Source organism: Mastigoproctus giganteus, chromosome 6, assembly GCF_048544385.1.
Source record: "Mastigoproctus giganteus isolate SK-2022 chromosome 6, ASM4854438v1, whole genome shotgun sequence".
In the NCBI taxonomy this organism is placed as follows: domain Eukaryota; kingdom Metazoa; phylum Arthropoda; class Arachnida; order Uropygi; family Thelyphonidae; genus Mastigoproctus; species Mastigoproctus giganteus.
In genome coordinates, this window is record NC_143580.1 from 181,118,080 (window position 1) to 181,131,600 (window position 13,521).

At 35.4% G+C, this 13,521-nt stretch overlaps 1 protein-coding gene across 1 annotated transcript in view; it reads right to left on the reverse strand.

Moving 5' to 3' along the window:
- Positions 1–13,521, reverse strand: part of pug (pug C-1-tetrahydrofolate synthase, cytoplasmic) — a 329,380-nt gene that overhangs the window by 140,634 nt on the left and 175,225 nt on the right. Inside the window, exons 11-12 of the mRNA XM_090376599.1 lie at positions 9,333–9,506; positions 1,058–1,194 (exon numbers count right to left, since the gene is read on the reverse strand). Of these exons, the coding sequence (XP_090232725.1) occupies positions 1,058–1,194; positions 9,333–9,506 (311 nt within the window). The remainder of the gene's footprint in view (positions 1–1,057; positions 1,195–9,332; positions 9,507–13,521) is intronic.

Genomic DNA, 13,521 nt, shown 5'->3' on the forward strand with positions numbered 1-13,521 from the left:
ATATTTAAATTGTCTTTCATTTCTGGGCAAACCACTGATTCTATGCAAAAACTGGAGTTGTGTTCAGAATCAGTATACCAAAATTCATAAAGAAACAGCAAAAAAATGCAGATAAGCAGAACCTTTTGAAAATTCGTTACCTATAGTATACAGTGTTTGGAGAGGGGGTACCACTGGTGGTTTCCCACAACTGTGCCATAAGTACTCTTGCAAAGTATACATTACTCTGTAAAAGACAGACAAAAGTATTGTGTGTGTTGTATGTGAGAAGTATTACGTTGGGATCTGTTGTTGTGGTCTGGCTTTTGGCTGCAGGGCCCCTAACGGGACCCCACATTGTGTGTACACACTGCTAGGAGGTGTGTATGGCAATCGTGGGACCTAATTGCCTGAGTTATCAGTGGCAGAGCCTAAAAAAATATATATGTATATATATAGAAAGAGTATGGGGAAACAGTAAGTGGGAAGGTAAAGTTAGAGATAATGGGATACAGAGTGAAGGCATCCCCAAGGATGAATGGAGAAACTCCATTAGACGAGTTGGGGTAGGGGGGAGTGAAAGTGCACTGGATAAGGGAACCCAGTACAGATTGCCAAGAGGCCAATGATCACTGGTGAGTCAGGTACTGGAGTAGGTAATGCCTAGTCCATTGGTGTTCAGTGTCATAATCAGGTAGAGTCAGCATCTATATCAGGTAGAGTTACAGTCGGGTTAGAATTCTCCTGTTTTGGTTGACGGGGTCGTTTCTTGAGAAAGCATAGCCTTTTGAATAAATTCATAGGTCAACTGGAATAGTTACCTACATCAGAAGGGAAGCAAATAATTTGTATTTTCTTATTTACCTTTTTTTTTTTTTCTGTCAGTGCAGCAAATGCCTGCGGCTTCCTTGCATTATATGGCTTTTACTATTACTAAAGCAATGAAGATAATATTAGATATAACACTTCTGTTAATTTAGTGACAAGAAATTTCTTATGATAAATGGCTAGATGCCGATTTTATAACATTTTTCCTAGAATATATAACCAAATAAAATTTTCATATTTTTTCTCTTACCTTTAATACCAAATATTGGTCCTTGTGATGGCTGACGCACACATGCAAAAACATTCTTATGATATATGGATCCTAAAGCTTGACAAAGACCTATAGCTGTAGTGCTTTTGCCTTCACCAAGTGGTGTAGGTGTAATTCTAATGCAAAGAAAATATTAGTAATAAAAATATACTAAAACTGACAATCATGTAACTGTAAGCAACAAGATTTCTCATAGCTAGCTAGGCCAACAAAACACTTGAAATTTTATAAAAATAATAAAAATTAATCAAAGATCTTACACTAATAACAATGAATACAAGTAATTCGTGATAAACACCACACTCAACTGAAAAAAAAAAAAAAAAAAAAAAGAGGGGAAACTTTTAAGGAATACATGAATAAGAGCTGGGACTATATTGATTGTCTCTGTGACAGACTCAACCCTCCTGGGTATATGTTCTACCAACTTCTGGTAGGTGCTGGCAGGAAATTGCCCTATTCCTCCTGCAAACACCTACCAGAGCTAGTATAAAGAAGGCTATCTTGACTGCATCCTAATCCAGCAGTTCATACTACAGGTATTCAGTGGGATTCAGGTCCAGTCTGTGAGTTCACCAATTCAACTTTTCAATGTTACTGTTCACAAACCTGTTCTGTTGTTGTTGTTTGTTAGATTTATTGGTGCATCAGCAACTTAGGCTATAATGCACTAAACCTGTTCTGTATGATTCTCACCATATGGCAGGAAGCATTGTCATGCTGATACAGATGAGGCTATTTTTCATAGTACATAATTGTCCAGAACGTCGAAGTAGGTCCTGGACTTAATGGTTCTACCATCAATAAACCCACAGAACCAGTTGACATAGCCCAGCTTTGACAGCAAGGCCAAGAAATTACCAGGTACATAAAATACAAACTGAGAGGAGCCAATTTGTTTTTGAGATGGGTTAACATCAATCATATCAATATCAATCCTGGAGAATATGAATTTAGAGCTGCAAGCCACTAGAAGAAAATAAACCTGTAATGTTTCCAAGGCATAGAGAGCTGCATGGTGTGAGTTTCGTGGAAGAGTTACATGCCAAAAATTTTCACTGCCGAGCTGCAGCCTGCAAGACTTTGATAAGGAAACCAATATGGAAACTACACTGATTGGCATACTGAAAGGTACCACTAACCTGGACTATGAATTTATGGATATGTCTGTGTACAGATGATGCCTAGACATGTTTACTACTTCAGTGTGTTGTACAAACTGGGAAGTTGGGAGGAGGAGGAGGAGGAGGAGGAGGCATTCTCTAGAAAGTTTCTGCATATTACTATGTACCACACTAGTCACACAGCATAAAGAACTAATTCTACTGGTAACAGAATAAGAAATTATTACTGCTGTGTTCTATGGTGATGTGCCAACTGTAGTGCTTTACATTGTGTCAACTTAGTATTAGTAGTGGTAAATGAGGAATACTGTGATTACTCTCATTAACCATCTTACCGACCTTTGTATCATCTGCAAACTTAGACATTAAGCCTGATATACCTTCATTGATATCATTAATAAATATAGAAAACAACGAGGACAGAATCGAACCCTGTGGGATTCGATTCTGTCCACTAACAACATTAGTCCATGAAGAGCAGCATTCTTTGATAACCATTCTCTGTCTAATCCCATTCTACCATCCCTTTATCCATAGCAGTACTGTGCCCTTAATGGCACAATGTACAGCACTGTGCCATTAAGACCATTAATGTACATCTACAATTTGTACAGCAGTCTTTTACATGCAATGGTATCAAAAACTTGCCTGAAATCCAAGTACACAAAATGTCAAAATTATTTTTTGCATCCAGTTTCTTTGTTACTGCATCATAGTATTCAATAAAATTGGTCAGACAAGATCACCCCTAAAAAAATCCTTGCTATGACACTGAAGTATAACTGCACTTCTGTCTAGATGGTCCTGCATTACTTCTTTAAACAATGAGTCCATTATTTTCTCTGGAAGAGAAGTCAAGCTAACAGGCCTGCAATTACTCTTGTCACCCTCTGATCCCCTTTGTGAATTGGAGATACATTCATGTATCTCTAGTCCAGAGGGACCTCTTCTGCATCCAAAGATGTTCTCATAATTATGGTTAAGGGTTTGTTAGTTAGTTTTTTGGTTTTTAGGAGCATTAGCAACTAAGGCCATATTGCTCCGGGATATGCGGTGGTCATTCCCTGATCTTTCCGCATCTTCTGTATGTGGTGGTGACGGGCTCGAACCCCGGTCTAATCAAGAAGCGTGTGCTAGCACTGCTGCTCCTTCCCACCTGGCTACGGGTTTGCTTGCCTCCCTTAATATAATTGGATAGATCCCATCAACCCCAGATGCCTTTCTTATGTTTAGCTTCAACAATTTCTCTTCCTCTTTCCTCTCCGTTATCATAAAATCATAAATTAAACCATCTGGCATTAAAAAATCACTGTTATGACTGTTATCACATCTGTCTAGATGGTCCTGTTACAGTTTGGCTCCCTGTTACAGTTTGCTAAACTTCTAGCATCCCTTTCCCTATAGAATTCCCCATGTGTGAATGTAGATTTAAAATACCCGTTCAGTTTGTCAACAACCTGAGCAGGATCATCAACAGTCAAATTATCGATATCAAGTGGGTCAATGTGATTTATCCCCTTCACTCTAGTGTTTACATAATTAATGAAGTCTTTGCTGGGTTTTTCATCCTTTGCCAAAGACCTCTCATAATCTACCTTAGCTTGCCTAACCTCCTTTGTGACTTGATTACAGACTAGTTTACATTTACCATAGGTTCTGTATCACGTATTAATTTATACACATCCCATGCATTTTTCTTTTTTGCCACAAGTCTCATCAGTTCATCTGACATCCACTTAAGTCAAAGCCTTGAATAATATTTCTTAATCGGTATGAAGAGCCTAGTAGCTTCTATGATTATTTTCCTGAATGCTTCCCATTTAGAATTTGCTGTTGGTCTCAATGTACAGAACTTAAAAACTGTCCGCGACTACTGTACTCACCTTTACAAAAGCAAAAATCTTTCCCTTTAGCCTTTATGGTAGTTATATCTTTAAATAAATTCCACATCAATGCACTGTGTTCACTGCCACCTATCTAGTTCTATCTGCAGCTTCTTAATGCATAAGAATCACTGCTGATAATCAGATCAAGAGTACTGCTCTCTCTCTCTCGTTGCCTTTCTAACGTGCTGCTATGAAAAACAAAGTCATCCAATAAATCCACAAAAGTCTTATTAGTGTGTGAGTGACCAATCCACAAGTTTCAGTCAATAATATCTGGAAAGTTGAAATCACCCATTATGAAACATTCTGATTTACTGGCACACTATTTCTCTGTGTAGATGTTCATTGTAATCATCAGGGTCATTAGAACAACAACATACTTTTGTAGAAGCAGTCTTAATGCCTTACAGGTGACAACACACCAGGTCACAAAGCAAGGACTGCAAATGTAATTCAGAGATAACAACTTCTTGTTCACTGGTGATCAGCAACAGCTCCAACTTAAATTCAATTGAACATCTTTGGGGTAAATTAGAAAAGAGAATTAGAGCAAAGGACAAGATCCCTTCAACAGAAAAGGAGAGCAAAATACTGTCAGTTTTCTACCAGAACTTGGAAGAAAGTCTGAAACAAGACATTGAAACAGTCACTAGTGCCAAAGGTGGTCGATATGTTTTGTTCATAACTACACATGTACATCTGGTGTTTTTTGTGCATGATCTATTAGTCTATATTCATGTTATGTCCTTTTTGGAAGGGGGATAACAAGGCTTTTGAACCTTCCTGTACTTGCAACAAATGCTGCTGTTGAAGTGTTTTTTTTTTTTTCCCGGTGAGATCCTTGCCATTTAAACACATAGGAGAAGCAATAGCTAATATGTATGTACAAAAAAGTCTGTTGAGGCATTTTTTAATCATAAGTTTGATTGATCATTTCCAGATTTGGACCCACCTTTGCTACCTAGCCTAAACTGAAGTATTTACTTAACCTATCAGCAAGCAAACAATCATACCTGCATGCAAAAAATAGGGAGTTTTTTCATTTGGAAGGGAATTTTCTTACTTCCCCTCATCCCTTCATTTATTCTTTCTGATGTGTAAATATATTTGTTGAAATTTTTGTAACTTCTGTCAACAGCTAGAAACCAATCCAAAAAGCTGAATTTCCTCCAATTTCTCTTTATTAACCCCAATCAAGCCTATTCCACAACAAACCCTGTTTTCTTACACAGCGGAACAGCCATTTTCCTTTTTGACCATATGGAGTAGACCACGAAATGTGCACCTCTGAAGAAGGGCATATGCTCTTTTAGTTCTTAAGGCATATGTAAAACTTTTAGTTCTTTTAAATTTTAAACCACAAGGAAAAAACTTCCAGAAAACCGGGAGACGATATTATTATCATATATTATAAATTTTATTAAAGTTATTAATTATTCCAGCTGTCACTAAATTCCAAATTACATATAGAGAATTTGAATTACTAAATCTTTTGGACTTGCCATAAAATTTCAATAGATATGATTTCATTACACTAATTAACCATTTTATTTTATTAAAGTTTATTTTTAAAATCTTCAGCCAGGTAATGAAGTATCCTTTTTTTCTGAAGGTTATATCTGCATGCCAAAAATGTTCTTCAACACATATATCAGAAGACAGTATAGATACATCTGAAATCCAGTAATCTAACCTGGAGATTGCTGAAGTTTGAATTTTTTTAGTTTTTGGACACAAATCTAATCACTCATAAAATGTCAAAATTTCAAGTACAGATAAAGGGAGAATGCAATGGTAGCATGGCCACCTATCTTTTGATAATTTTCTATATGATTAATTATTTTTTTATTAACTATATTATTTTATTCTTATTATTCTTATATTTATTCTTATTGATGAGAAAAAAAGGGTGAAAATAAGAAGCAGAAAAAAAAAATACTGCACAAGATATTTTTTGAGTGGCAGCCAAAGATGATAGCACCCACATGCAGGAATAAAAGTGTGCACTTGTGCTCTCTTGTGATTGACACAGAACACTTACCTAGCCATTAGCAGGTGTTCAGAATATGAAGTCTGGATCATAATCTTTTGGTATAATGCAGGTGTCGAACAATTTATCTGGCAAACTTCAGATATATGACAAGTTAATTTTCAAGGTTTTCTGGGTTTCTAAACAATACTCTATACCAGGAGTGGCCTACTTAATTTGTGATGCGATCTACTTTTTTCCTTCAAAATGTGCCGCGATCCACCATCTCAAAAATTACATTGCACTAGGTGCACAAATCGAGGGATGACTGTATATTTAAAATTCATCGTGATCGACCGAAATTAAATCCACGATCTGTAGTTATGTTTGATACCTTTATTAATTCTGTAATTTAATGTTTAATTTTTTATGTAAAACACCTATAAAATATTAAATTAAAAAGGTGAGAGTACTGAATATGGCTGTAATAAACATCTGGAAAAGGCTTGCCTTGCTAGTTCAGGTAGCCACAAAGCAAATTTTGTTATATAGGTTTATTTCCAGCACAATGGAAACAATAGGGCCCACTGGTTATATTCTCCCTCACTTTAGAGAACAAAAAAAGATTTAGCAAATACAATGATTAATAAAAAGTAATATCAGTAAAGATTTACTGTCAAAGGAAACAAATGTAGAGTACACCAACTCCTCTAAGTAATTTTGCCAGTAGAGTTGGCAGTTCAGAATACGAGCCAAAATACTGTTCTCTCCTGTCAACAATCATTAAAGCCCACCTTGTCTGTCAACAACTAATTATTAAAGACCAATGAGAGATGAGTACAGAGACACATCACAAATGCTACAGAGGCTGGCAGATAACAGACTTATCGTAGTAGTGCACACTTTGACTGTAAGCATTTATATGTACAGTAACGTTATGGATGTGTCTGTGGAAGAACCATAAAGTTAGCTTTCAGCAGAAAAATCTCAAGTAGTGTAGCTCACTTTGGATTTATCAAAAATCTCTGTCTGATCTGCTGAAGAATAAAAGAGGACAACCAACATCAAAGTCTGACCATTTAGGTCTCTTCCAAAAGCTGATAACTGGCCTTTTAGAAGGTTTCATATTTTGTAATAAATAAATTTCTATTTATACTAGGACAGCCAAGTTCAGAAAAGTTTGCAACATCATTCCAACTGTTTCACTATAGTCATTTTACTAGCACAACAGCTAAAAACTGGCAGTGCACTTTTCTGTGGTAGTATATGGACTCAATTTAGTATTGTGCAAATATGAGTCCTGCATACATTATCCAAGGACCTCAGCTGGCTGTAGGTCCTCGGATCCTTGAAACGGAGGCTTGGTGCAGTTGTACCCTCAAGGTGATTGTATATTGATCTGATCCAATGAAGTGTTAAATTTTAATTTAATATACTCACAGCACAAGCTTTATGGCTTTAGAAAAATATAAGGTGTGGCTATTAAATAACGAGACTGTGCAGGCAGCCACTACACACCAAGTGCCACTTGTAAAATAAAGGCACAACAGTTGACTTTGAACCTTTCCCTACTGTCTTCCAAGTCACATTCCGACATACTCATTTACTTTGCAGTGAGACAGGTTTTCATTATTGTGTGTTTTTTCAGTTTTCTGGAAAAATAACAGACAAAAGAATTGAACAACAAATCAATCTCAAATTTTTAGCAAAGCTAAATTATTATTTATTATTATTTGGTTTTTTTTTTAGGAGCATTAGCAACTAAGGCCATATTGCTCTGGGGATATGCGGTGGTCATTCCCTGACATTTCCGCATCCTCCGTATTTGGTGGTCACAGGCTCGAATCCCAGTCTAATCAAGAAGAATGTGCTAGGCACTGCTGCTCCTGCCCACCTGGCTACAGAGGCGCCAGCGAAGTTAAAGAAAGAAAACACTATATGGAATTCATGAGTTGTTACATAAAGTTTATGGGGAAGATACTATGTCAAGAGCTTGCATGTTTGAATGGCAAAAGAGATTTTTAGAAAGAAGAGAGATGCAGAAGACAATGAATAACCAGGCCATCTGATATCCATGAAAACTGATGTAAATGTGAAACGGGTAAGGATATTGATTAGAAGTTATCACCGTTTAAGCATTAGAATAGTTACATCAGAACTCAATATGGGCAAAGAAACATTTAAACAAATTTTAACTGAAAATTTAGATAAAAGAAAAGTGTATGTGCTAAGATGGTGCCAAAAATTCTGAATAAAGATCAAAGGAGAAGATTCCAGGTTTGTGAAAAACTGAACACAATCCAGACTTTGTGAGTAATGTAATTACTTGAAATGTAAGTGGGTTGTTCCAGTATGACCCAGAAACTAAAAGACAGTAAATGCAATGGAAAACAAAACAAGCCTCCAAACTAAAAAAAGCAAGAATGTCAAAGTGGACTGCCAATCAAACATGCCACATCGAAGTTCTGACAAGGTTGCATGAAAAAATTCAAAGGAAGAGATCTGAATTGTGGAAGGATGGTTGGATGCTCTATAAAGACAATGCTCCAGTTTGCCAGTTTCTGGCCAAAAAAACAAATCCTTATCTGTAAGCATGCAACTTACTCATCAGACCTATTCTCTTGTGACTTTTTTCTCTTACGTAAACTGAAAAGTGTACTTAAGGGAACCAGTTTTCAGTCCAATGAAGACATTGAGAAAAAAGACCAAAGTGTAAAAAAAGATTACAGAAGATGACTTACAGAAATGTTTCTGTGGTTGGAAGAAATGTATGGAATGCAAGCAAATGTATTTCGAAGGGGATAACTTGTAAGGTATGAAACATTTCATTATATTTATCTTATTGCAACAGTCTCATTATTTAATAGCCACACCTTATAATTTGTAAAATTGTGAACTTGGCAACAAGTAGATTTTCTATTATGGGTTAGTAAGACCACAGCATGCTTATTTATGGCAGCTGAAAGTCTGCTGGCTGCAAAACATAGAATTTATATAATAGACTGCCAGTGGAGTTTTGAAAGCTTTAAATATAATATTGATTTTGGACCTTCTACCTGTATATTACAGGCTAATTAGTTAATTAGCTCTATTAAAAAGCTATAAAGTTCTTTTAACAATACTGACTATGCACTGTAATATAATATATATTACAATATAATATAATATAATATATATATATATATACAATTTGTATAATATAATATATATACAAATATATATTTTAACTTAAGGCAGTTTTATTTTTAAAATGCATTCAAAAAAAATAGCATTACCCAGTGACAACAATATATTTTCCATCTTTTTGATGCTTTAGGCGTTGTAAGACAGAAAGAGACGCTTTTGCTTTCCTATTGCCAAATAAACTAATTTCCTGAGGCAAAAGACCAATTTCTTTAGCAAGTTCAGAAATGTCCTTAGGTTCCTGTGCTCGAGCTATTTCAATATCACTAAGAAAAAATTTAAGATAAAATTAAAATTAAACTGTGTTTGTTAATTTATTGACTGATTATAGAGAGGCAATATTTAAAAACTTACAAACTAAAAATATAATGATATTTTAAGAATAAGAGTGTGATCATAAGGTTTGCAACCTCTCAGAAGCCACAACAATCTACCAACGTTAAAAAAAACAAAATATTTACAAAATAATTTTATTTAAATTCAAGACTGTCCAATGTATTATCCATAGCTGCCTATAAACAAATTCAAGCAAGGAATAATGTGGGATATAAATTCCATGGAGGATGGGTTGTTTATGATCCTATGTGGATCTCCAAATGCAAATTAGAGTATGCATAAAACCAGAAAGGCTAAAATGTGTTTTATCTGTTATTTATAAAGGCTTTAATTTTAATGCACATGGGCTATCAGTGCCATGCATCAGACAAAGTTAGGATATACAATTAACGATAAAACCAAAGTGTAAATAGCTTCATATTATCAAAGCAATTAATTTTGTTTCAAAATATTAAAACTTTGGTCACATCAGATCTAACATCTGAAAGTTGTTTCAAGGCTGGAGGATCTCAGGTTGTCTAACCTAATAGGATAGTTCCTTTAACTCCAGTGTAGGAGTTCACATCTTGTAAGGAGAAAAAGCGAATAAGGTGAGTATGGCCAATGCACAATCTTGCAAGCTAGACCTCTTCCTTTCTGTTTGAATGTATACTGGACTGATAAAGTGCTAATATATTGTCAATACATATAAAAGCATTCTATGAGGAAAGTAGGTAACTACAGATCAGTCAGTCTACTTCAGTGGTAGAGAAAATCACACGGTGGTGATTAATGGCATTTTAAATGAAAATCATGTTTAACTAACAAGCCAGAAGGTTGCTTCGCTCTCCTCTGACTTGTGTCACACGAACCTCAATTATGTTTTTATTTTTTAATTTTTTTTTTGGGGGGAACCCCCACACCCCTTCTCAATCAAAAGATGTACAAAAATTATATTATATTATTTTATTATCTAAAAACAAATTAATAACAAAACTATCATTTATATATTTGACTATAAAAAATATTTCTTTCCAATTTTTTTGTTTTTGGATTCGTTTTATGTTAATACAAAGAGATTTTTAGCTGCCTTCACTCTACTGGACTGCATTTTTCAATTGTACAATTGTCCATGCAAAAAACATGGTGACGTTAAGTCAACACCAACCTTAGCTAACGTTTGACCTTGACTTTTGTTTATTGTCATACTAAAAGCCAATTTCACAGGAAACTGTTGATGAAAAATTAAGTTATATTCCCCTTCCTTTGAATACATATGACTCCGTGGAATATATGCTTTCGATCCAGCTTTGTCACAAACCAAACATTTCTTCCTTATTTCCACTACACATAGTCATTTTTTATATCAAAGTTTTTTAAAACCATAATAATTTATGCAGAGGTAAACCTGAAGGCTCCAGAGAATAAAGTGTTTCAGGTATTACAGAGTTGTATCCTTCAGCATTACAACTATCTGGCATAATTTGGTCTGATGAATAAACTACTTTTAATTCTCCTGGAATCTTAATTTTGGATAAAAATTTTTCATTCAGCGAACAGTATTATTTGTTGTGACTAAAATTGTACATCGAAACTTTTCTTCCAAAGGAGTTTCGATACTTCCAAAAACATCATGTATTAAATTTCCTGAACTGCGAATATTTTTAGTAATCTCTATTTGATCATTTTTGTTTATTACCACTTTATCATTTTTTATGATTTTTTTTCTTTTTTTATCAATGATTGGAGTTTCAGTATAGCTATCAACAATTTGTGATTCATTTTTTTTGCTCTTTTTGTATCTTTCCTTTCTTAATTGTCAAGCCTTTAACTTATTATAATCACTTTGTTTTCTTCGATATCAGGTTTTTAAGTGCTGCTTCATACTCTTCAAGATCTTTTCTTTTCTTCTCAGCCTTTCTGATATGACCCTTCTCTTTTCTATTACTGCCATTAGTGGCTGTGTACTAATATGATGCATTTGCATCATATTAGTACACAGCCAATTCTAAATTAGCAACATTATTTGTAAAAGCGGCATCGTTTAAGTCATATCTCATATTGTGAATACCTTCACAGTGAGTTGCCATGACATTGCACTACTTCGAATAAGTAACGCTTCACCTAAAGGAGAAGACTACTGTTACTTATTCTCACCACCCAGATAGCACCGTTTCAGGGCTATTTGGCCCTTCTTTGGTGGGTGGGTGGGTAGGTACCCAAGTGATGTAATGATGGCAAAACAGTTATGAAATATAACTCCACAATGTGAGAGATGCCTGATGGTGTATAAGATGAATTAAGACTATAATGTATTAGGGCTTATGCCTCAGGCTGCAAGAAAGTTAGACTATGTACAAGTAAGTGCAAATGCATCATATTAGTATGAGGCATAAGCCCTAATTCATCTTATACACCATCAGGCATCTCTCATATTGTGGGGTTATACTTCATAACTGTTTTGCCATCATTACATCACTTGGGTACCTACCCATCCACCGAAGAAGTGCCAAATGGCCCTGAAATGGTGCCGCCTGGGTGGTGGTATCCACTGAGAATAAGTAACAATAGTCTTCTCCTTTAGGTGAAGCGTTACTTATTCAAAGTAGTGCAATGTCATGGCAACTCGTCGTGAAGGTATATGAGATATGACTTAATATCTCACAATATGAGATATGACTTAATATCTCACAATATGAGATATGACTTAATATCTCACAATATGAGATATGACTTAATATCTCACAATATGAGATATGACTTAAACAATGCCGCTTTTGCAAATAACTTGCTAATCTAGAATTGGTTGTGTACTAATATGATGCATTTGCACTTACTTGTTCATAGTCTAACTTTCTCGCAGCCTGAGGCATAAGTCCTAATGCATTATATTACTGCGATTATTAACAACATTGCTAATAGCTGAAGAAACTTTTGAAAAAATAGAATTATTGCCTTGAGACATGTTTGTTTGTTTGTTATTTGGTTTTTAGGAGCATTAGCAACTAAGGCCATATTGCTCCGGGAATATGCGGTGGTCATTCCCTGACCTTTCCGCATCCTCCGTATTTGGTGGTGATGGGCTCGAACCCCGGTCTAATCAAGAAGCGTGTGCTACGCACTGCTGCTCCTTCCCACCTGGCTACAGAGGTGCCCTTGAGACATGTAGAATTCTAAAATTAAAAACACTAAAAATTAAACCCCACAATTAACAATGGCCGAATTGTCAACATTGTGTGATTCACAACGCTACTAAATGCTATCAGATAATGAGTCATCGCTGTGGTATATGCAGATAAGTTTAAGAATGACATGCCTAGGCATGGTCTTTGAGACAGACCTGTCGATCACTTTGTTGTAGTATGATGCAATAGCAGTTAGCCCTGCCTTGTGGAAAACAAAAAAGTGTGAAGGTGAAAATGCACTATTTTCCAAAATATTCTTTTATATATAGATAGATTTGGTTAGTTATTTTGACAGAGTCACTCATGAAATACTGTATTCCTTTGATTCTAAGACGGACTTTTTTCCCCCTATAAATGTCCCTAAAAACAGGGTACATCTTAAAATCGATGGCATCTTACAATTGCAGTTTTTTTTCAAATTTTCCCAAGCTTTGCACAGCACCACACGTTTTGTTTTTACGTGGAAACCCAGCTCCAAGTTTGACTGTTATCGCATTCTCCAATTCCATTGGAGAATAAAGTGGCGTGAGTGATTTCACGTGCTTTCGAAATGTGAAATGGCCTGTTCATACTATACGTTATTTCATTATAGTGGAGCTCACTCAGCGAAAACTAGGAAGTTTTGTTTGTATCTTCGAAAGTAGGTAAGAAGTGGAGTTACTGTATTTTGTTAATTTTGATCCCTTATTGCACATTAAAATAACAAAAAGATTGCACTACAAAGCCACATTGAAACGAAAAGCTATTGTGTATGCAAAAGAAAATGGAAACAGAGCTGTGG